Source organism: Acomys russatus, chromosome 28 (assembly GCF_903995435.1).
Source record: "Acomys russatus chromosome 28, mAcoRus1.1, whole genome shotgun sequence".
Taxonomy (NCBI): Eukaryota; Metazoa; Chordata; class Mammalia; order Rodentia; family Muridae; genus Acomys; species Acomys russatus.
Window position 1 is genome coordinate 16,149,495 of NC_067164.1, and position 24,615 is coordinate 16,174,109.

General features: G+C 37.3%; 1 protein-coding gene across 7 annotated transcripts in view; it reads right to left on the reverse strand.

The window, feature by feature from the left end:
- Positions 1 to 24,615, reverse strand: part of Ankrd17 (ankyrin repeat domain 17) — a 148,533-nt gene that overhangs the window by 57,124 nt on the left and 66,794 nt on the right. For 4 of the 7 annotated variants that reach the window (XM_051170267.1, XM_051170265.1, XM_051170268.1 and 1 more), the window contains exons 3-16: positions 23,377 to 23,533; positions 21,649 to 21,796; positions 21,279 to 21,426; positions 18,816 to 19,049; positions 16,444 to 16,538; positions 14,835 to 15,072; positions 13,196 to 13,387; positions 12,575 to 12,684; positions 11,071 to 11,158; positions 8,892 to 9,019; positions 8,532 to 8,675; positions 8,078 to 8,180; positions 5,887 to 6,639; positions 1,560 to 1,708 (exon numbers count right to left, since the gene is read on the reverse strand). In XM_051170267.1, coding sequence (XP_051026224.1) covers positions 1,560 to 1,708; positions 5,887 to 6,639; positions 8,078 to 8,180; positions 8,532 to 8,675; positions 8,892 to 9,019; positions 11,071 to 11,158; positions 12,575 to 12,684; positions 13,196 to 13,387; positions 14,835 to 15,072; positions 16,444 to 16,538; positions 18,816 to 19,049; positions 21,279 to 21,426; positions 21,649 to 21,796; positions 23,377 to 23,533 — 2,687 coding nt within the window. The remainder of the gene's footprint in view (positions 1 to 1,559; positions 1,709 to 5,886; positions 6,640 to 8,077; positions 8,181 to 8,531; positions 8,676 to 8,891; positions 9,020 to 11,070; positions 11,159 to 12,574; positions 12,685 to 13,195; positions 13,388 to 14,834; positions 15,073 to 16,443; positions 16,539 to 18,815; positions 19,050 to 21,278; positions 21,427 to 21,648; positions 21,797 to 23,376; positions 23,534 to 24,615) is intronic. The other 3 variants (XM_051170266.1, XM_051170271.1, XM_051170270.1) reach the window with 3 other exon arrangements.

Consider the following 24,615-nt stretch of genomic DNA (forward strand, 5'->3'; position numbering starts at 1 on the left):
TAATGAATATATATGTATTTTGCATGTGTGTGTGTGTGTGTGTGTGTGTGTGTGTGTGTACAGCATAGCATAGTTGTAGGTCAGAAGAAAACTGGTGGATTCCATTGTGTATTACAATAATCAAATTGAGCCTATTAGGCATGATAAAAAGCTCCTTTAACCACTGAGGACAATTACATCTTATATATTTATTGAGACAGGGTCTCACTATGCAGCCTTAGCTGGCCTTGAACCCACAGGAATCCACCTGCCTCTGCCTCCTGAATGCCTGCAATCAACTAAATTTTTAGTGGAACTGCTTACTTACCTAATAGATCTCAAGCTTTCTAAACCTTATCAGTATCTTTTTTTACCCTTATACGTATTCTTTCTGATAATATAAAGCATTTCTATCCCCTCAATGGAATCTGCCATCATGTAATTACATAAACTCACTACCTATTTCCTCATGCCTTATGTTATCCCATCACACTTTTTTTTTTTTTTTAATTGCCTAGGAGTGCTTTATCTTAAGCAGAGGGCATCAGATTGCATTATAGATGGTTGTGAGCCACCATGTGATTGCTGGGACTTGAACTCTGGACCTCTGGAAGAGCAAGTGGCGCTCTTAACCATTGAGCCATCTCTCCAGCTCCCCATCACACTTTTAAAAAGTGATATAAAGAGCTGGGCACGGTGGTGCACGCCTTTAATCCCAGCATTTGGGAGGCAGAGGCAGGCGGATCGCTGTGAGTCCGAGGCCCGTCTGGTCTACAAAGTGAGTCCAGGACAGCCAAGGCTACACAGAGAAACCCTATCTCAAAAAAAAAAAAAAAAAAAAAAAAAAAAAAAGTGATATAAAGCCAATATTCATCCTATAATCCGAGAACTTGGGAGGCTTAAGCAAAAGAATTGTTGGGAGTCTGAGAGCAGTTTAGGTTATACGGAGACCCTGTCTCAAGGGGAAAAGTTGCAACTAAGAGTATTTAATGTATGGAAACAAAGTTCATTAAGTTACAGCAACACCTTTCGTTGAGGCTACAGACTGAACCCAGGACTTTAAGTAGTCCTCCACTGATGCATAGTTTCAGGCCTACCAACAATCTACTACTACCTATTTAAGAAAATATACACCAATCTAATTTTGTTCTAATGAGACAGGGCATCATGTAGCTAAAACCAGCTTCAAACCATTACATGGCTAAGGATGACCTTTAACTCTTGATCCCCCAGACCCTAATTTTAAAGACTGGTATCACAGTTGGGGTTTTATTTTAATCTTACTAGGTTACTTCTTTTATATTCGTGTCCTTTCTAAACTGCATTAACGCTTTAGCTAGGCCAGATTATGAAAACACGGACTGGCCTTGTACTCGTGCAATTCTGACTTGTCCTTCTAAATGCTAGGATTAGGTGTGAGCCACCATATCTAATAGTTTTTTTAAAAATGAATTTTAATTATTAATGCATCCAGAGTCTTTGACAATGCAATCTTAGCTGTGTAAGATCACTCACTGTAGGTCAGCGTTTTAAAGATGGCTGATTTCAGTGAAACCACCTCTCTTAAACGTGGAACTTACCTGTGCATCAATATCAATGGCAGGGTAGATAGGTAACATGGCTGAAGGAGAGATGATGGGACTTGGAGTTGGAGTCTGAGGTTGGGAAACAGAAGCAGCAACACTGTGGGTAGGAGTGTTTGACATTGCAGATGCTCTTCCACTGACTGCTGTTGAACAAAATAACTGCACTTAATAAGGAGGAAACACTGTTAGCAAGAAATATTTTAAAGAGTTTTCGAAACAAAATATCAATAAGATGTAACAATCCATCTGAAAGACAAATTTTCTTTAATGAAAGTAACCGAAAAATATAAATTCAAAATAATTCTGAAAACAAAAATATTTTATGTACTAAAATTACATAGAAAAGGAATAAATGATAAAATAGTCAAGAATGAGGGAAGTGATTCTTTTTTTAAACTAGCCAACTCACACCTTATATTTTAGAGCAAATAAAAGTTGCTTTACTTTTAGAATGGTAGATTTTTAAAATTCAAACTATTTAAAAAACCACACACTTACTAATCACAATAGGGCAATAGTAACTTTCAAGGCCCTGGTGTGACAGTTTTCTCAACTATAAAAACTTGATCCTCCCACAGAAAAGGATTTTCTTACATTAATAATTATTCTGAGAGGAATAAAATATCTCACAATCAATTTGGCAATCACACTGACTTAGGACAAAACTAAGATCAGGCTAGAAATAAAGATATTTTATACACTCATTCTCCCAGTATGGATTCTTACTCTTCTATGTAGGATTCTGCTGCGATCTCATTTCACCCACATATGTGACTAAATAATAATGGCTAGTAAGATCTGTGTTTGAAGTGGGAGAATGATAAAGACAGAGGCATAGAATAGACTGGACATTAGCTTAACCAATTTTATTCTCCCAATAACTCAATTCTGAAGTTAATGTGTGAACGTCTTCTTCTTCAACCACAGTAAGAATGCTGTTGCATTAATATTAAGTTTGGACAGTAATCTCTGAATAGAGTGTAGATGTGTGTTTCCCAAGTATCGTCAACTACACCAGACAGAAAACAATTATGATTCACAGGTGAATCTGAAACCAGGCAAAAGAACTTATCTTGCGCCAAGAATAATACTGAAATTGACCTTTTAACAGTAAGTATAAACATGACTATCAATTAAGAAATCTACATAAAACCCTTACATCAGGCACAAACATACACTGTACATTATTGCAACACACACTCTAAAATCATACATTTTTAGTCCACTTAAAAGTCAAAAGAAAAACAAAGAACAAAAAAATCAAACAAAACACTTGAATCATCAAGGAACCAGATCGAGAGAAAGGGTCACGTGTTACTGATTCTCTACCAACTCAGATACTATTCCGGATTGTCTTTATAGACAGAGTTTCAGTCTTGCAACCTTGACCTCTTGAGTCAACCTCAAGATTGCCAGGATTATAGGCATGAGCCAGCACATGGCCTTAAAGATCAAATAATTTAACTGAAAGTTCCTATCCTATACATAAATTTCAAAAATCGCATAAAATCTACAGCTCTTAAGATCGTTTACATGTTTCATTTGATAGGTTTTCAAAAATGGAAAGTGACTAAAGATGACCTTGAACTACTGCAATTGCTGTCTCCAGCTCTCAGGTGCCAGGATTACAGAGCTGCACCACCACAACTGTTCCAGGAAGCACTAGGGACCAAACCCAGGGTCTCTCTACCAACTGAGCTACGTCCTTGGCCCATACCGATTTTTATTCTATGATTTTAAATGGGTTAAAACATGGGCAAATGTCTAAATTTAATCCACATTCCAACTGGAATAATGCATTGTAAAGTACATACTAAAATTAGTTTTCTTGTTGGGGTGTTTCAAACCCTCATTTCCTTTGCGGTGCCTTTGAAACGATTTTATCAATAGTAAGTAACCGCTCACCATTCAATCATTTATTACATTGCTAAAACAAAAAAAAAAAATTTAAATATCTAAGTACCAAAAGGAATTCTAGTACTAAGGATTTTCTTTTCTTTACATTTGAAAACTCAAATTAGAGAGGGAAAACCACATGCTTGCAAAGTTTTGGAAAACTGTAAATCAAGATAAAACAAAGGCTAAGAGAAATTCAACAAGTACCTAGCTTTGCTTTGGCGGGTATGGAGACTAAGAAAGGTTGAAGACTTGGCCAGTTAGGTACCAGAAGAAACGACAGCATCATATGAGAAGCCTAACAAGTGAGGCCCGGAGAATAAGGGGGGCGGTGCCTGGGAGGAAGGCCCAGTGAGGTTGCACTACACAAGAAGCCCAAAATAAGATGTGAAAATGAACCTTAGTCAACTGAAAGGACAAGTATAATCAGAAGTTGTTCAAACAACGAGAATAGAGAAAACGGTATGTACACATACATGTGCACATCGTGTGAGTGTGAGCGAGGTGCTAAGTAGGAATGACCTAGGGGTAGGCAGCAGATTACTTTTAATTCTGTTCTTTCTCCACTGGGTACTTTACTCACACAGAAGAGCACAATACAGTAGTAGCCATTTTGGAAAATAGAAAATCTATCATAATCCCTAAAAATGTTACGTTCATTAAAGTTTGAAAAAAAAAAACTTTTATGAAGGAATAACCTTGAACACACAAACAGAAATTTTGGAAATAAATGAATCAATAGAAAAAGGTGCTTTACAAACATCTGATAATTCTCATCAGAATTTAAAAATTTTACAACAGCAAATTGTTGACAACTATACCCAAGTACATCAGGTAAATTCTGATAGCACATTAAAAACAATTTTCCAACAGTCATTGGTATAGAACGACCAAGTCTTCATTTCATCAATAAATAACACTTAACTCTATAATCCTTTGGTAACCTGACATATTAAGAGAGTTATGCTCTAACTTACTGAACATTGGATTTATAGCTACTGTGCACTTTCATGCAATGTTCAAGTCTTTGAAGTTTATTATTACCATACGTAGTTAGATGTGATTAATAGGGATTTATGTTTTGAAAATCATATACTCATGAACATTAAGACTGTTACAAATCTTATTATCAGTCACTATTAGCAATTCTCCTGGTGTCGTTTATTTCACTCTTAAGAATAACAGAGATTAGCATACTGCATGTTGCTCAGGAAATTAAAAGACTGGGAAATTGGGCCAGTTTATGAAGTGCAAAAATCTTCGTCACCTGTTTTTCTTAGTCTCTTCGTGTTATTTCAACCTAGCTACCTAAACACTACACAGAGTCCTTTCCTCAAGAATGAACCTTACACTAATGTACAGTCATACATTATAGTCATCATAATATCGTGTTTCTAGGAGTATTAAAATTAGAAATAGTAAACAATCCAGGTAAAAACAAATGACTTCTTTAAATGGGAAGAAATCAGAAGAAAATTAATGAAAACTCAGCTATTTACTCTTTTTTCTTCCCTTTCTTATCATCAAGTATCCTTCCTGAAGAAGAAGTGCTTTAGCTAACAGAGCATTCTCATGACCTATAACCTATGAACTCTCATCCTACCCTGCTCACAGCTCACAAGATTAGCCCCAAATAAGCAGCATCCACACACTTCTTATGTTGCAGTCCTTGTTAGGATAGAATAACATCTCTCTGGCTACACATTTAAAACCATGTCATTTACCATACTGTTAGGGGAACATATCTTCCCATAATACAGTCAGAAACAAGACTATACATTAACATTCACAGGGGATTAAAAAAAAAAAAAAATCACTGACATACAGTAGAATCAGACTGTACTTGGTTGGTACTTTATTAATGTTGTCAAGGTGTTTGATTGTTGTTTGCTTGTCTTTAAATAGCCACCATGAAGTTGGGTACATTAGTATATAAAATATATTTTTTTTAAATCACAAATAGACTTTTTAATATGCTCTACTACCTTTGTACTTCAACTTTTATCGATTTTCCTTTTATTGATGTAAATACAGAAGCAAAATGCCAAAGCCCAATCCCAGTGTTCTGAACTTAAAATGAAAAACAAAACCAAAAATAAAAACCAAGACTCAACCCACTATTCAAAAACCTAGATTCCCAACCTACTGAGGTAAGACAGACATGTTCGGTCATTTATATTGTATGAACTTATCTTTAATTTGACCTGTAGCCATCTGAGAACTTCCTAAAAACATAATGGGTCAAGAGTCCAAAAATAGTTCTCAAGTTGATTAACAATTATATTTAAAAAAAAAAAAAAAAAAAAAAAAAGAAGAAGATAAAAAAAAAAGAAAAAGAAAGAAAAAAAAGAAAAAAATCCTGGCACACTCTTACTCGCCTTAAGCAAATCATATTTGATACCTGCTCATAACAATATAAACCCACCTGCCATGATGTCATCCAGCGTGTCATTGAGGGTCTGAGCAGGGCTGGCTACCATTAACCCTTGTTGTGTTTCAGTGAGAATTCCTTGCCCCAGCCCTGCCAACTGTGCTTGGCCCAGCACTGGCTGTCCAACTATCACTCCTTGAAGTTCTGTAAGATTTGCGATGGACCCTGGAGGCAAGGGACCCGCTGCCAGAGGCAAAGCTTGCGGCATCGCCAGAGGCTGGATTGGTGCAAAACCCATCTGAGCAGCAGTCTGCTGGGGTTCATCTTTAAGTAAAACAGGATCCACTTGCTGTAACCGTGCATAGTCTCCCTCGGAAAGCTGTTCTCCAACCCCAACAGAAGTAAGTAGTCCCAGGTGCTGGCAAGACTGTTGCTGCTGCTGCTGAAGTTGAATTCTTTGAGCTTTAACTTCTAGATACTGTTTTTTAAGCTGTTGCTGAGTTTTCAGTTGTAGCTCTCGTTCCACTTTCTGCAGTTCCTCCAGAATTTTTTGTTTCTTCTGAATTTGTTCTTCCCTTGTTTTGTTCAGCTCCTCAATCTTCTCCTTGGTAAGTTGGTCAGCATGAGCCAGCTCCAAGGACTGCAGCTGTGCATTTTTTTCTATGGCTTCTTTTATCCTCTGTTCCAGTTCTGTTAACTTTCCCTGAGCCTCTTCTACAATGCTCTCTGGAGACTGATTGGTGATGTAACCCTGTACATCCTGGCTGTTTGCTGGCAAATGGCTGTTGGACTTTTGTTTAGAAGCAGCTGTGTGAAAAAGAAACCCCCTCAGAAGTGCACATGAATGGCATCCTCACTACAGAGTTACTGTTGGGAGGTTTAGTGCCAACAGTTATGCACGAAGTTATCATACCCATGAAGGTGAAATGTACTTGTAAGGAGTTAAACACAAGTCCACCTTCTCTATCATAAATATAGAATGTATGTATTTTATGTGCATAGAGTAATAGTGGGAAGTAAAGTTCACAATTTTATAAATATCACAAGGCTAAAATTAGACAACAGACGGAGGTAAGCTATGATACCTAAGTGGTATAGTCCATGTCCAGTCTAAGGCTACATGTAGGTTCATATGGTCAGAATGTAAAAACTCATAATAAGAGCAGGAAAATAAGGCTACTTATTAAAGGTGTATTGAAAACTTGGATGTCTAAGTCAAGACTTTCCACACTTAATAAAGCATTTGTGCCTTTTATAAACACACACACATACACACAAAGAGTGTCCAAACCAGTGAGATGTACCAAGAAATTAAAATACAACTAAAATATGTCTGTGTTGGGACCTACCATCTTTAAGACTGACAAAGGAAAGAGGTAGAAAATTCACATATTCACGCAGCTACCTAGTCAATAGAGAATCGGGATTTACTTTCCCCGGAAGAAAAGATGCTAGACTCCGCCATCCCCTGTATCTTCTGACAGCCAGTAAGTAAGACTGGTCTGGCTAACAGGTTTAGCAACCAACAGAAAAGAATGCCAAGACAATAGGCTGGTAGCAGTGACTGAAGAGAACTGCTGGGAGTACCTAGCATACTTGTTGGTAAAAGAATACAGGCAGCCAAACCAAGATACAAAAATCACATAGTTTCTTCAAGTAAAACTTTTCAAAAGAAAAACTGATTCAAACTGGTAGGCGTCATGTTTGGGGACATACTTAAGAACAGGCATGGTATGACATACACACGTCAAAAAATGGACTTTAGAATTCTAAGGTTAACAAGTGTGTCTTACATATCTTTAATATTAGTTGAGGAAAAAGTGTCCTAGATACAAATCTACATTAAACCAATTCTTTAAATTGAATTTAATATTTGATCCAACTTCTTAAGCTTTGTCTCACATCACTACGAAGACTTAGGTAAGATAAATAAAAATGAGCAGAATGTCATCCACCTGCATCCAGCTTAACATGAGTGAGAGTGACTACTCATTAGAGGACATCGTGGGCAATCAGAATCCCATTACACAGAGCACCTCAACCTCTTCTCAGTTGCTCTTAGCACCTAATCTTCTCTCCCAGAAACTTGCTTTTCTCATTGGTTTAAAACAAACATCAAACAAAAAACATTAATGATACCACTTAGTAAATTCATTGTTGGTGAAAAATAATTGTTAAAGGCTAGTTTCTGTTTTCTTATTTTCACCTGGACATGTACGAAGTAGTCTTTAGAAGTATAACTGACCTTTATTCCTAACAGGAAGAGTAGTAGCAACATTGGCAGGTGGTTTGTCAGGCTCCTGAGGTGGGACAACCATGGGCAGTGCTTGAACTGGTACACGAGGTGCCTAAGAGAAAAGGATTATAATCAATCTTTAGTATACAATCCACTATCACAGTAATAACTTACGGAATTGTTAAACATATTTAATATGCCATTTCAGACAATGACGTATCTACATCAAACTACTTTCCTTAACATTCTTTCATTTTTTTAAAATTGGCTCTGAATTCCAGTTGTTATTCTGATAATTAAAAAAGAAAGGAAAACATAATCCCATCAATAAAAAAAAAAAAGTTATACCAAACATCCATTAGCCTTGGCATAATTATGAAGAGAACTTAACAAAGATAAGAGTTTAAATGAAAATTATTTAAGCTCTAAAAGAAATATAAGATGCTTTAATTTTGAATCTTACCCTATTTAAATCGTGGGATGGAGGGGTTAGCTGAGTGACATCTGGTGGAGGGGTTGCAAGGAGATTATTAGGATAGTCTAAAAGATAGCAAACAACACTTGTATGGCCACCTTTTGCTGCTTCTATCAACATGGTTGAGCCATCCTAAAAGAATGTATATAGAAGGGAGGAAAAAAGAGGACACAGAAAAAAGCCATTAGATCTCAGATACATTGAACATAAGTATCTACTACAGAACCCTTTTTAAAACCAGATGACTAAAATTCAGAACACCATTACAAATACAACTAATATATGGTAATTGTGTGACTTTCAAAATGGAGAATTCAAAATGCTGCGGTAGCCACTTGAGTTACCTACTTTCAAACGGTGAGTAGGGTCTGCTCCATGAGCCAAAAGCAGTTCCACCACTGCCAGATGACCCCCTGCACAAGCCAGGGACAGTACAGTGTGGTCATTATTAGCTGTGGTTCGATTCACATTTGCTCCTAAAATAAGCATTAAAAAACCACATTAGCAGATGGTTTAAAAAAAAAAAATTTAAAGATTTTTTCATTTTTAATTTATATGTATATATGTATGTGCCTGTGTGAGATTATGTGCCCCATGTGCTTGCACATGCACTTGGAGGCCAGAGGACATTGGTATCCCCTGGAGCCAAAGTTACCGCAAGTTCTGAGCTAACTGATGTGGGTACTATAAACTGAGCCCAAGGAGTCTTCTGGAAGAACAGCAAGTGCTCTTAACCACTGATCCAACTTTCTAGCACCCATTGGGGAAAAGTTAACAGATTATTTAGTGTTTAAGTACACAAGTGTTGTGTGTGTGTATGCACACGCACTCATGCTGACGAATGTAAACACGCACATGTGACATGGTGTGCATGTAGAAGTCAGGTTTTCAATTTGTGTAATTTGATTTTCTCTTTCTACTATGTGGGGCTCCAAGCATCGAGCATAGGTCATCTGGCTAAAATGGGAAGTACCCTTAACCTGATACCCATTAACTCACTTTATTATTTTTAAAGAGTAAAGCAAATAGTGCAATGAAACCTCACACTCATTACACAGTTTCATTGATTATAAACAGCCTCTCGTGTTTCACAAAAGTTCTTTTTTCTCTCCTATACAGAATTATTCTAAAGTAAATTCCATGAAAATATAATTCTCTCATAAATATTTTAACATGTACCAGGAAAGATAATACAATACAAGCTTATATTATACCAAAGGAAATTACTATATTAAAAAACTAAAATACAAACGCAGAAAAAATGGCTCACTTAATAAAGTACTTGAATCTCCTTTGGGAAACCCAAGTTTGCTTTCAAGAACCAATAAGCTCCTACCTGTACCTCTTGCTCTGGGGAATTTTAAGCATACTTTTGGCATTTGTAGGCACTGTGCTCAAGTGCACAAACCCATGGGCAAAACCACATATACATATAATTTTAATATGCAATGAAAATAAAATATTTTTAGAAAAAGACTAACACTGTCGTCTATGAGCTAAATACATAAAGCCTCATAAGGAATATAAAGATCTAGTGATGTTTTCCCCGTCTTTCTCATTAGGAAGCATTAGAGCGAAGTAAGAAGGCAAGCTTTCCCCCTGGCTTGGCTGACTGTGATGGGTAATGTGCCAGCTGGAAATTTGAGGAAGTGAAATCGAATTAATTAAAACTCAATCAAAGAATGAGTAGTAATTATAGACGTAATTCCATTCTCAAAAAAAACCATAGTGTATATGTGAAACCAATTTGAACATAAAATTTCTGTAATAATTTTGTCCAAAATATTTTTGATGGTATATAAAGTTGTAAGTCTCTGATTTCAAGAACGCAAAAGAAAAACTGCTGACTATGAATGAAAATCTTCAAGCACTTAGTCTTGTATCACATTTTCTTCATTCAATTTTAAATCATCTATTTAAAAAAAATAAAAACAAAAACAACAAAGAAACAAACAAAATAGGCTGGAGAGATGGCTCAGAGGTTAATTAAAAGCACTAGCTGATCTTCCAAAGGTCCTGAGTTCAATTCCCAGCAACCACATGGTAGCTCACAGCCATCTATAATGAGACCTGGTGCCCTCTTCTGGCCTGCAGGTGTACATGCAGACACAACACCGCACATATAACAAATAAATAAATCTTAAAAAAAAAAAAAAAAGGAACAAAATAAAACAAACAACAACAAAAACAAAAACCCAAAGTAGGAAATGTTTTCTGTGGCAAAAACAAAAACCCTGTTTGAAAACAACGCTGCATTATCCAAACAGAATAGGATTTAAATATACAATCTTTGGCACAGAAGAACTTTTTTTATAAGTGTTTCTCCAGAGCGGGCTGTCTGGTGTAATAGTAGTTCACAACTACTACGTATTATCATGAGATGTTTATCGCTAATGGTAAGAGCATCCCTTCTCCGTGTCATATAATAACCATAAATGGTTTTTAGCCTTCAAATGTCAGCATGCCTTAGCATAGAACCAAGTAGATATTTCAGGAAAAGCAAAACAATTCCTCTACATAAACTTACCTTTACTAATTAAGAACTGAACTGTGCAAACATGACCAGCTCTTGCAGCTTTCATTAAAGGAGTTCTTCCACCTTCAGATTCATGTTCCTGTTTTAAAATAAAAGCATAAACAACAAACCAAAATCAAACCAAAACAAAACACAGTTGTGTAATTAAAGGGAATAGTTAATCACTCTTTTCATGAAAATCAAAAGGAAAAATGGAGTTATTTTTCAACCCAAATATACTAAATATCATGTAATGATGAAATGAAGAAAAATACACTTTTAATTAAAATAGATGTATGTTTTGTTGTAATAATTTGAAACCTACAGTAGGTACACACACCTGTAGTCCTAGTTACCAGGACACTACAGCAGTGGTTTCAAGTGCAACAGGTGAGACTGTACCTTCAAAAGAAGAGCACTGAAATGACACGCTCATCAAATTACAGACAGGAATTTTTCCTTTCTCCATAAACGTAACTGCAGAACGTGGACGTTGGCCAGACGGTCAACCCGCTTCCCTCTGTTAGTGGCGAGCCTCCTACACTGCACCTGAGGTTTACACAGCTCGGTGACGCTCTCACCTCAATTGTATGAATGCTAGGGTTGTTACACACACACACACACACACACACACACACACACACACACACCCTAGGATTGTTCCATATATATACACCCTCACCTCAGATCCACATCATTTTCTGGAAGAGTCTCCTGTAGCACAGGATAGCCTCAGAATGCCCCCTAGTTGAGGCTCTAGCGACTGCCCACTTTCCTAAGCGCTCTTGGGGGATTTGTCCTTCCTTCTACAGACACTTCACACCTTTCAATTTCTCAGAATATTCCAAAAATTTTTCAATTATGCATTGTTTTTGTCATATTTCCTGCCCTCCTTTGCTAAACCCTACTCAGCCAATAAACTATCTCAAATGACTAGTTACATCTTTTGACCTTTCTTGCTTTCTGCACTTTCACTATGTACTTACAATCTCTTATACCATCCTAAGTAGTTTATGTACTGTTTGTGGGAAAAGGTTATCAAATACTTGTCTTTTTACACTTTTATTAATAATGCTCAAAACACAATAGACAATTTCTTCCCCAACCTACAAAGGAATGCTCATAAGCCATATTTGCCCGAAGTAAATAACTACGGAAAATTAATTTGTAGTACTACCACTAGCAAAAAATTTCTTTGTAAAAGGATGAGAATAGTGAACTTGGATAATACTACAAAAATAAGAAAAAAACCTAAATACAGTAAAAAAGAATCTATGTGACTTCACATAATAGCAAGAAAAAAAGCTAACAAAGTTAGAAGAAATAAGCGTTTGAGTTGATTTCTTGGCTTTGTCTGATGGGGCAGAGTCTCACCATGTACTCTGGGGAGGCCTCGAAGCCAAGCAGCCAGGCTGCTCCTGAAACTCTCAGGCTTCTTCCTGGTTCAGCCTCTGAGCACACAGGGATGTGCTCTTGTCTTATTTTTACAAATGAAGATTGAAGTGACAAAGCTTACCAGATCTGCACCTGCCTGAAGTAAGACGTCTGCTACATCCGTATGGCCATTTTCACAGGCGTATGTTAAAGCTGTATCTCCTGTAGCTGTTGTTGCATGAACATTAGCTCCTGCAACAGTTAGTTGAAACCATTTTTAAAAATGAACATAAGCCTATTCCTTCACAATATCCCGCAGCTCCTGAATCAGACAGAATATCTATATCTACTTCTAGAATGAACACATCAACAACCTCTTTAAAAGAGAGTGGGGGAAAGTCTGTAAGAAATGGCTCATAAGTTAAATGTACTTGACACCATATCTGACCCCCTCCCCCGCCGCCCCAGAGTTTAGTCCCCAGGAGCAGGGGATAGAGAGAGCTGACCCCCTCTCAACATATGCATGGTGGCATATCTGCACATGCACGCGTGTGTGCGCGTGCACATGCACGCGGGCGCAGACACACACACAGTGATCTCTGAGAAAAAAAAAAATTAAAGTACTTGAAGTTAAAATTGCATATATCTATGATAGTTAAAGTATTCAGAATATACACAAAGCATATCCTATCTTTTCAGCACATATACTGTGTACCATAACAACATAAAAAGATCTATACTGCTCAAGTGCAGAAACGCATACCTGCAGTTAGTAAGTATTTAACTAACTCCAAGTGGCCCTCTTGAGCGGCTTCCATCAGAGGGGTAGAACACCCTAGTTCTATATCTGCTCCAGCCTTAATGAGAAAGTCTGCCACTTCCAGAAAGCCTCCACAGCAAGCCAGGGTCAAAGCAGTTTCTTGAGTTTCTTCTGTCTGTGCATTGATATTTGCTCCTAAAATAAAGATTCTACTTAAAGAATTTACTCAGATATAAACAAAACATAACTGTTTTCTAATGAACTGTATCTAAAATGAATAGAAGTATCTCTTCTCTATTCTTAGCAGTCAAAAATGGCGGGGGAGGGCAGATCACATTCATAAGTCTGTATTTGATATATGTAGTTGGAATATTTGCTTAGAAAGAAGGTACCAGTAATGACTAAAAGCTAACATTCAGTAAGTTGTTACTATTTCCCAGACAGTCTTCAACGTACAGACTGTTATGGTGCACTTACTTAGGTAGTTTGAATTTAGGGGAGCCGCAGTGCTGGAGAAGGGCCCACGGCCTGTCCTATTAGGCAACTGTGTGCTGCCGGATGGAGATAAAGCCCAAGTCCTTGGGAACATTGAATAAGTACTCTACCACTGAGCAGCATATTCCTAAGGCCTTACAATGGCTTTGCTTTCAGCACCATTCTATATAAAGCTGAACAAACTAAGGTTAATTCACTTAATTTACTTGCCTAGGCAACATTACCATGATTACTATCACCATCACCATAGCTGATTTTAATTGGCACGATATGACAAGCACTGTTGTAGGAGCATCCTGTGCCACTCCCACAGGAAAAAAAAAAAACAAAACTGCCTAAAGTAACAGAATTGCCATGCAGTATAAATGACTCACATTTAAAAAAGTATACTTCAAATCAGTACTTTAAAGTTCTAGTTAATAGAACCCTGCATAAAAATATGTAAATGTGCCACTTGTATTAAACGGACCAGACCTTACAAAGTAAAAACAAAATCCTAATTAAAGAAAAATAAAATAAGGCTATAAACCCAATAATAGATTATTATCTAAATGTAAGACAATTAAACTACTAGATCATTTCTCTTTTTCCAGAAGTTCCTTATGGTATGAGCTCAAGAGTTTCTGATGTGCTCTGTTGGTTTTGTGTGCTGATTTGTTTTTCCTCAGTGGTTTTTTTCCGTATGTACGACAGTTGGCCTCAGCCTTGGCAGCACTGTGTGACTACACGTGTATCGCCCCCGCCTGGCCTGCTGCACTTTCATCAAGTCAGTCTTCTCAGCGGTTTCCTTTTGCTTCCCTATCAGGCACTCGTTCCATCATGCATTTATTATTAAGTGTTCCATCTCCAAAGAAGTCTCTATTATAGGCTTGGAGAATTGTTGTACTTCATATTACTGTAAGAAAAATGCCCACAGGAACCTTGATTTTTGTTTATTTTCTCACAGCTTGTGATGTTCAAAGTTCTACATTGAAGAAAACTACTTCATTTTGTTTAGCAGGGTGTGTGAGCCATTTTACAGCAGACAAGGTAGAAGTTTGGAAGCACTAGCTCAGTTAACTCTTCTGAGGTGAAATGCTGAAATCCAGTCTTGACAAAGATTTGTGTTCTACAGCTTCACGGTTTAATGTGTGCTAGACGTGCTTACCTTGGCCTAGAAGTAACGCCACCATTTCCTCATGTCCTTCACGCGCTGCCTCCATCAGAGGAGTATAACCTTCATCATTGACCTCCTCCAGGCTAGCTCCTCTTTCAATAAGTAAGGCGGCCAGTTCCACATGTCCCCCGCATGCAGCCAAAGTCAATGGTGACTCGAATGAATCAGCTGGCATGTTCACTTGAGCACCACTGTCCAGAAGCAACCGAGCTACTTCAACATGGCCATCCTATTCATGAGCAAGTAAAAAAAAACATTCAGTCAGCATCGTAAGGGTTTTAAAATTTAAAAACACCTCAATTACCATATACTTAAGTTTGCTGACATTTACTCAAACAAGAATCAATCTACAGCCGACACTTTAGTAAATATATATTATGTGTTGCCAGGACTCTTTTACCATATAGAATTGGGAACTAGGACTTTCAGGGTTTAAAACAAATAGAGAAGAATTGTGCCTCTAATCAAGAAGCTTATCAGCCATCAATAAAGAAATGGCAAGTAAATGAACTGAGATGAACCTAACCCACAAAGTTATCAGCAGAGCATGGTGGATATTTATATGGTTAAGTGACAAACCTCAGATAAAGGAAAGCAAAGTTTTCACAAGATCTTAAGAGTGAGCAAACTTTTGACTTGGCAGAAAAAATTTTGAAATAGTAGAGAAAAAAACGCATCATGTGTTAAAGGAATACAATGTGCACATGATGTTTCTTTGTTGTTCATCATTTAAATTCAAGTGAGACGACGAAGAAGGAAGCTTATCTTATTCCAGCAACTACTAAGGAATTTCTTTTCCATTTCTTAACCCTTGATAATACTTCCTCACACGTATTTCACCTTGCTCTTCACTCTGGCCTAAGAAAAAGATAATAGAAAATTCTAGTGTCTTGTTTCCATGGTAACATTGCTATTTTTGCAGTTTTGAAATGCCTTCCATAAAGTTAAATCAAATTCCAATTAAGAGCTTCAAGTTTTTAGCAAGACCTCCAAATACCTGGCTTCTGTTCATATTAAAAAAGAGTACCAGAGCTCTATGCCCAACTATTTACATTTATTTCTCTTTCTAGTATATTTACCTATAGAAAATTCCTCCTTAATTTATTTGTCTACCACATGCACACACAATTTGGTTTTTTGAAACAGGGTTCTATACATAGTTCTGGGCATCCTTAAATTCACTATGTATACCAGGCTGTAGTGAAACTCATGGAGGTCTACTGTCTCCCTGAATGCTAAGACTAAAGGCAAGTATCTTGTGTTGTGTGGAAATCTACTGTCTCCCTACGTGCTAAGGCTAAAGGCAAGCATCTCCTGCTGTGTGGAAGCTCCTTAAGTTTTGACAGGATGTTGTGGTGTAGCCATGTTAGTCCAGTCTTGTCTCAAACAGCGATCTTGTTTCACCTTCCCAAATGTTTGGATTGCATATTATCACTATCCCACACAACTTAAAAATAATAGTTCACCTGAGATTCTTGCTACTCCACAGCAAAGTAAGGAAAACAGGAGCCTTGCAAAAGGAAAAGGCTATTTATAGTAGCTCTACCTCTCCCTACCTAGCATGAAAATATACTTGATATATGCATTTCATTCATCTTACCATGCAAGCCTCCATTAGAGCAGTGTGCATTTCATCTGTTTTATGCTCTTGATCAGCGCCTGCTTCCAAAAGAAATCGCACCATCTCTAGATGTCCTAAATCAAAATGTGTTGGATTATTTAATTATTTTCAAAATCAAAGTGATATGTAATTTTTGGTACAGGTAAACAAAGATGACATGCTCCAACATCTCAAATGGTCTTTCTGTAACTTTATGAACCCTACCCACCATGCTATCCTTATTATTTTTAGATTTTTGTTACTTTTTTTTTTTTCCTTGGGATTTTTTGAGATGAGGTTTCTCTGTGTAGCCCTGGTTGGCCATGAACTTACAGACATCCACTGATCTCTATCTCCCAGAATGCTGGGATTAAAGGCAACCTCCACCACACTGGGCTCAATTTTTGTTTTTTGTTTTTCTCCCCTCCCCAGAGCTGAGGACCAAACTCAGGAGTGCTCTAACACTGAGCTAAATCCCCAACCCCTTGTTATTCTTAATTATATGTCTGTACTGTGAGTATAGTGGCTATGGAGATGAAGAAGAGGCTATCAGATCCCCATGTGGGTGGGTACTTGCAAACTGAAGACAATGCCTCTTTGCAAGAGCAGAGATCATTCTAGCTGCGGGGCCATCTCTTTAGCCACTTTTATTTTTTTTTTTTTTTCAAGAAATCATAGGCTGGGATGAAAATCATTCAAGCTACTACCTCTATGGGACCAAGTGCTTAAAATCACAATAACTAACACATACTTTTCAGGAGAAAACATATTTATAAATTATAAACAACATTTATGAAAATATTTGTAAAACATTTAATTTATATGCATTCTTTTCTTTGAAGATACATATGATAGAAATGCAGTTTCAAATAAATCATCTATTTCAGTTCAAGAAGTGACTAAAAAAGTACAAGACCAATTATACATAAACAGTACTTTGGATAGTTTGTAAGAGAGTAATATGAAATGAGTTACAATAAGCTAAAACAAGATTTCCAAGTATAAGATCTACTAATCTTGATTTGGCTGACTACCTGTCTCCCTTTCCACTTTTGTTATTCTCCCATCAATCCTCACTCTCTCTGACTTCTATACCGCTTCTACCTTGTTGCCAAACTAACTCCCAGGAAATCTTACTTGAAACAGAAGAAGGTAACAAGAGTTCACTGACCCCTGTAAGTACTCAAGATGTACTTTACTAGCTTAATTCTCTATTTTCTATTTAACTCTTGCAAACACAACCTTAGATGCCACTTCTAGAAAGCAGAGTAGGTTACAAAGGTAAGAGATAAGAGCTGCACAGGTAGCCTCATCACAAAGTACTCTGGCCAGCTGGGAGTAAGTAATGCAATGAAACTAGTTCTGGGTTCAGAAGTGTTTGTCAAAAGTGCATAAAGGTATCCAGTAAAACTTCACAAAGCTTAACTCCTCTGATCCTTAATAAAACCAGCCCCTCCCTGTGCCTGACTACGAAAGAGGAGTGGGAAAATACCTGACCTGACTTCAGCTGTGCTCCCTACATGACAATGTGCTGTCACCAGATACTCAAAAAGTAAACAATGTAAATCTCAGCCATTTACACTAAACAGTATTAGGTCATGTTTTTCAAGGAAATACAGTTCTAAAAACAACACAAGATCTTGCCCACTCTTAAACACAGCAGAACAAAGCATTAGAAGAAAAAGCCAGGCTCAGTAGAAGACCAGAGCAAAACTTTCAAGCAAGCACTCATTTACAGTCTTGTGCACAAGGAGCAAACCTGAGGGTGAGCGCCTCTTTAAATTGTTTTGTATCTGCACTTGCAAAACCTTCTTTGTACTTCAGATCAACACTGAATGGCTTTTATGAACTAATTGTGGAAGGGTATAGATACAGACACAAAATTGCATGGCTCATTTTAAGTTCAAGGAAGGAAGGTAGAAAGGCTCACTTTGTAGCCAAAAATTTGTAATACCCGTGGAATATTTAAAAATGTGATATTCTGGCTCTTTTTTAAAATCTCTAATATTGATTTCATATAGGTGGCCATATCTAGCCCACCTGAGAACCATACTCTGTCCTACTAGTAATTTCTGATTGGTTGGCGTTTAATTACCACGTCTTCTTGCACAAGGTAAAATACTTCCAATATGTAAAAACACCATAAAGTGTAATTGTATTAAAAGTATACGCTTCCTCTGATAAAAGAGCTAGACTGTCACTTTCATTGACAATATTTTTGTTGAGACTATACAATAGCAAGTGTAAATTTCAAAACACTTTAAATGAACTTATTTATATTTAATGACATTATGTACTATTATGCTCTATTGTTAAATTAAAAACTGGTTTTTAGTTCCATTATTGTATTTCAAAAAGAATGTATACTATACCTTTATAACAAGCTAATGTAAGGGCACTCTCTTTAAATTCATTGGAATGCGTATTGATGCCAGCTCCATTTTCTAGCAGCAATCTGGCTACTTCCACATGTCCAGCACTCCCAGCTTCCATAAGAGGCGTATGACCATTTTCATTATGGTCCTCAATACTAGCACCGGATTCCAAGAGCACCTTTACAACATCTACATAGCCTCCAGCACAGGCGTAGGTAAGGGCTGTGTTGCCTGTTAGGTAAGCAAACAATGAAAAGATTTTAATATTACTGAAATACACTCAAGCACACACACACGCCCACGCATGGATGTACACCCATCAATAAAAATAAATTTAAAGCTTTTCTTTCTCACCGCCCCCATCCCCCGAGAGACAGGGTTTCTCTATGTAGCTTTGGCTGTCCTGGAGCTTGATCTATGGACCAGTCTGGCCTGGAACTCATAGATCCGCCTGCCTCAGCCTCCCAATGTTCTGGGATTTTAGGCATGTGCCACTGCACCTGACTATATAAAAGCCTTTTTAAAATTAAACAAATGTACATCAGAAAGATGGAATAGAAAACTGTATCCATAATAAGCATTAAATAGAAACATATAATTGTATTACTTATTTTCTCATTCCAAAATCAACTTCGTGTCCTTTCTTACTATTTAAAAACAGTATCAAGCTGTGCCTAGTGGTATGGGATACAATCTCAAACATTAGAAGGCTAAAGTAAAAGAATTACAACTTCAAGGCTAGTCTAAGCAACAGAGTGAGTCTAAGAAGAACTTAAGATAGCTTAGTAAGGGCCTGACATAAAATACGAAGTAAAAGGCCTAGGAGCGATTAGCTTGTTTGGGGAATGCTTGCCTAACATGGCCAAGATTTGTATTGCCAAACAACTAAAACAAACTACAAGTTAAATTACAAAGCAATCAGATACCCTTATCAAGATTGGAGAAATCAGAAGTGGCAGTGTTGCTGTAAAGAAAGAAAATGCCAAACTGTTCTATTTCTACCAATGAAGACTCAGGAGCCAGACACTGGGGTGAGGCAGAGAAAGCACTCAGCTCACCTTCCTACTTAGCTCAAGTCCTGAAGGAAAAAGACCAAAGCCAAAATCTTGCTAGCTCAGCTGACAGCTCAGGAGGAAAAAGCCTACTAACTCACCTGACATTCAGGGAGGGAAAGGTCAAAAGCTAAAGAGCCAAAGAGCTAAAGAGCTTGTTCTTCTTAAACGCCCTTCTTTCAGTGTTCCTTCTATCCACTTACTTTTTTTTTTTTTTTTTTTTTTTTTTTTTTTTTGGTTTTTTTCGAGACAGGGTTTCTCTGTGTAGCCTTGGCTGTCCTGGACTCACTTTGTAGACCAGGCTGGCCTCGAACTCACAGCGATCCACCTGCCTCTGCCTCCCGAGTGCTGGGATTAAAGGCGTGCGCCACCACGCCCGGCTCTATCCACTTACTTATTCCCTGTCAGTGGTTTCTTGTTCTGCCTCTTGTCCTAGGGTTAACTATTAAATCTTGTGTACAGAAAACTCTTGGATTAAAGGTATGTGCTAGAGCTAAGCCACACCATAACCACCTGTTTACAATTAACAGAAAGTTCTTAGATTAAAGGTGTGTGCTAGGAATGAGCCACACCATAACCACCTGTTTACAACAAATGAAGTTCTTGGTTCTTGGATTAAAAGTGTATCAGAGCTGAACCACAACAAACAGGGTTTTTTGTTTGTTTGTTTGTTTGTTTGTTTGTTTTCATTAAACTTTTTATGTTTTTTACAGATTTTATTTATTTATGTTTATCTGAATGTACACCTGCATGCCAAAGGAGTGCATTAGAGGGTTGTGAGCCACCATGTGGTTCCTGGGAAGTGTGGACAGTGCTCTTAACCACTGAGCCATCACTCCAGCACCAAAGCCAGGTTTTACAGTTCACAATCTCGGGGGTCACAATGGGATCAAATATCCTGCAACATGACATAGAGAGTTATAGAAAACTCACAAAATATAAATGCTAGAGCCAGATTTGACCCTACCTACAGAAGAAAAAGAAATTAGGGTAAAATTGTGGCACACACAACGTGTTTTTAAAATTCTTTTTTCATGGGCCATAACTTAGCAAAATTAGGGGATTATGGTCCTATCCTCCCCAAATTTTGCTGTCTTAGTAAAAAGGAAGGCAGGTTTTAAGAAGTCATATAAGCTATACTTTTCCACATTTACACAGTAGTAGTCTTTCAAACTAAGAGCTTCATATACTTTAAAAGGAACCTAAGAGTGTCTCATAAACAAAACAGAAGACATTTCTTTTAACATATTTAGTATACTTAAACCTCACAGAAACTTAAGGAAATATGTAGCACATCTAAGAAACCAGGGAGCTGTTAATGAAATCCTTAAAAGTGAATACATTAATGAGAAGCAGTTATTGAAAGGGATGCTACAAGGTAATGAACTAGAAAAGCAGTATGCATGACCTGTTGACGACTGTGCATTGACATCAGCTTTATGAGCTAGCAGCAATTTCACGATTTTGACATGTCCTCCATTAGCAGCAGCCATTAAAGGTGTAATGTCACCTTTGATTCCCCTGTCTTCCACATTTGCATGCATGGCCAATAAAACCTTGAGAAAGAAAAATATATAGTTTATAGAATATTAAGAAAATAATTTGAAAAATTTCAATATATTTATTTATAATATCTAACTACTCATAAGATCCCCAAGAGTCAAATATATACAAGTTACAGTAACAATGTTTTGAAATTAGCTTAATGGACAAAAGGGTTTATTTTTTTCTTAAAAAATTACAGATTTCTGTTAAAGGTTTCTTTTCCTAGCACACACCTGTGCAAGCTCATAGTATCCAGCAGAACATGCTAAACAAAGGAGGCTCTCTCCTTCCTCAGTGTGCTCATTCACACTTCGACCTTCAATGAGTAATTTCCGCACAGCATTTACATCTCCTTCAGAACAGGCTTCTGCCAAACTGCGGCTATGAAACAAGAATAGTGATTAGCAAAGAATAGCGTCACCTCAGAGAATGACAGAAGAATCTGTATCATACCAGCACTGGTTTTTATGTCATCCAAATTAAAATTATCAGTATTCTAATACATTTCCAGTTATATACAGTCTAATTTCATGCTAAATAGTAAAATTGCATAACATAAAAATTAAAACAAAATATAGTTAAACTTTTGTTCAATTGCTAGAAATTTTATATAAAATTTAAAAATATGTAAAATGGGTAAGACACGTACTAATTTTTTTGTTTTTTTTTTTTTCAAACAAGGTTTCTCTGTGTAGCCTTAACCGTCCTCTACTCTCTTCGTAGACCAGGATGGTCTCAAAGTCAAAAAGATCCGCCTGCCTCTGCCTCTGCCTCCTTGGAGTGATGGGATTAAAGGCGTGTGCCACCATGCCTGGCTGACACCTAAAAAATTTTAAAAGCCTACCTAAGTTCTTCTACTAAGTAAAGAGTATCAGACACAAGATGGGAGCAGGTAATTTTAGTGAATGAGTAACTAGGGAAGCATTTAATTTTACAGTCACCTCAGGTGTCAATCTTCCCTTCTGCTTAGTTAAGACTAGGTCTGTTCATGGATACATGATAGGCTAGCGGGCCTGTGACCTTTTGAGAAGTTTGTCATCTTTACTTCTTGTGTTTGGCTTTACTTGTCTTCTGGGTGTTCACACTTATATCCCCAACTTTACTCAGCAAAAACACTGTGCCTGCTCCCCACATGGCTTTATGTTCAATTAGAGGAAGAAAGAAAGAAAAAAAAAAAAAAAAAAGAAGTCATAAGGACTGAAAACTACAATACAGTAATGATATGCTCTGTTCATGCTCCACAATACACCCATGCTTTATAAATAGAATATGATTTTCATTATATAGCAATAGAAAACCTTAAAATATTACTAATAATACACTGAATCCTTACTAATATTAAAACCATAAATACAAATTATGAGACCCAAATTAAAGTCTCTTGGCCTGACATTTAAATTACAGATAGAAGATTTATAACTTTAAAATTTCAGAAAAATAAATAGCTTTATCCTTTAAAATTATCTAAGCCATACAAATGTAATCCAATTGATAGAAGAGCATTTACTTCTTTGTCATTAATACATAAGAAAGCAACAGAAGTCAATGAAAGGTCTTTTCTGATTCTGTGTCTGCACATGCCATTGAGGAGAAGTGTCATCACCCACCATGGGTGGGAGCTGAGCTCAGGGCCTGTGGAGAGAGCAGTAGGCTCTCATAACAAAGAGCTCGCTCTGTACCCCCAACAGCTGTCAGCACTGCTTACAGACAGACACTGGTGCTCACTTCCCTACCTGAGCCTGAGGAAACTGTTCATCTCTCTCAGTTTGCTTAATACAACTGCCGTTTAGAAAAAAAATCTACAACTTAAAAGGTTTGGGGTTTTTGTTTTTTTAAATGCACAAAAAGGGTATCACATTAAGCATATCTAGTATCAGCTATAAAGAAAAGAGCTGAACAAATATTAACTACTTCCATTCACGTGAGATCTTTTTCTACTGAATACAACACAGAGCACTCACTTGTCCGACTGCCCTGCATTTGCTGTGCTTTCAGCTCTCATCCGGGTAAGTGCAGCAGCAGCTTCATCCAACGCACAGCTGACAGACGATGTCAACCTCCGGAGCACTTCGGGGTCTGCAAAGGCTTTACCATCAGCTGTGGATAACTTGCCTATTCCTATTTTATTTTCACACCAATATGGAAATACCCAAAAGGGAGAAAAAAGCAAAACTCAGGTTACTAAATTCTCTGTTGACAAATGACCTTCATGTACCGTAATGAACTTATCTGTCTAGAATCTGTAGGTAAATAATGCTCCTCCAATCTACGAATCTTATCCATACCATTTACTCCTCGGTACATGATCTGACACACTCTGGAATCAGATGTGGATCTTTTAATAAAATACACAAATAGATAAATTATAGATAAATAAATAAAATTTTTAAAAAATGTTAATTTTAACTTATAAGCTCCTCATACATTCAAAGTTCTGTTCTTTCACTTCTCAGACCAGGGTCTTCACTTTGTAGCTCAGCCTCAGCCTCCTGAATGCTTGGAAATGCTGAGAGTGCAGGGATCCACCACCATGAATGCCCATAAAAGTAATTTTAGAGGATGATCAGGATAGAACAAAAATATTAATATGAAAGTAATGAATTCACGGCGGAGTATGGTAATCTTATGTTAAGCAGTGCTGTTGTTTGAATAGGAAGGGGCCCCACAGACCCATCTGTTTGAATGCCTGGCCCATAATGAGTAGCACTCTCAGGTAGGTGTGACCTTGTTGAAAGAAGGGTGCCACTGCGATGGCAGGCTTTAAGATTTCATATGCTCAACCTGTGCCCAGCACAGTACACTGTCTCTTTCCTGCTGTCTGTGGATCAAAATCAAGACCTCTCAGCTCCTTCTCCAGGACCATGTTGGGACCATGATATTAATGACTAACCCTCTGAAGTCAGCCCCAATTAAATATTTTCTTTTATAAGAGTTGCCACAGTCATGTTGCCTCTTCACAGCAACAGAAATCCTAACTAAGATAAACAGCAATAACAAAAATAAATAAAGAGTATAATCAGTTTATTCTTTCCAACTTCAGACATTCAATCAGTTGAACCACAAGCGTACAAAACTGAACATAGAAAACACACTATAACACCTGTGTCTGATTTAAAGATAAGAGGGAACAGTTCATTTTTTCCTTTCCTCTTAGAACTTAGTAAGAAGAAGAAGAATGCAACGGAATTCTATCCTTGAGA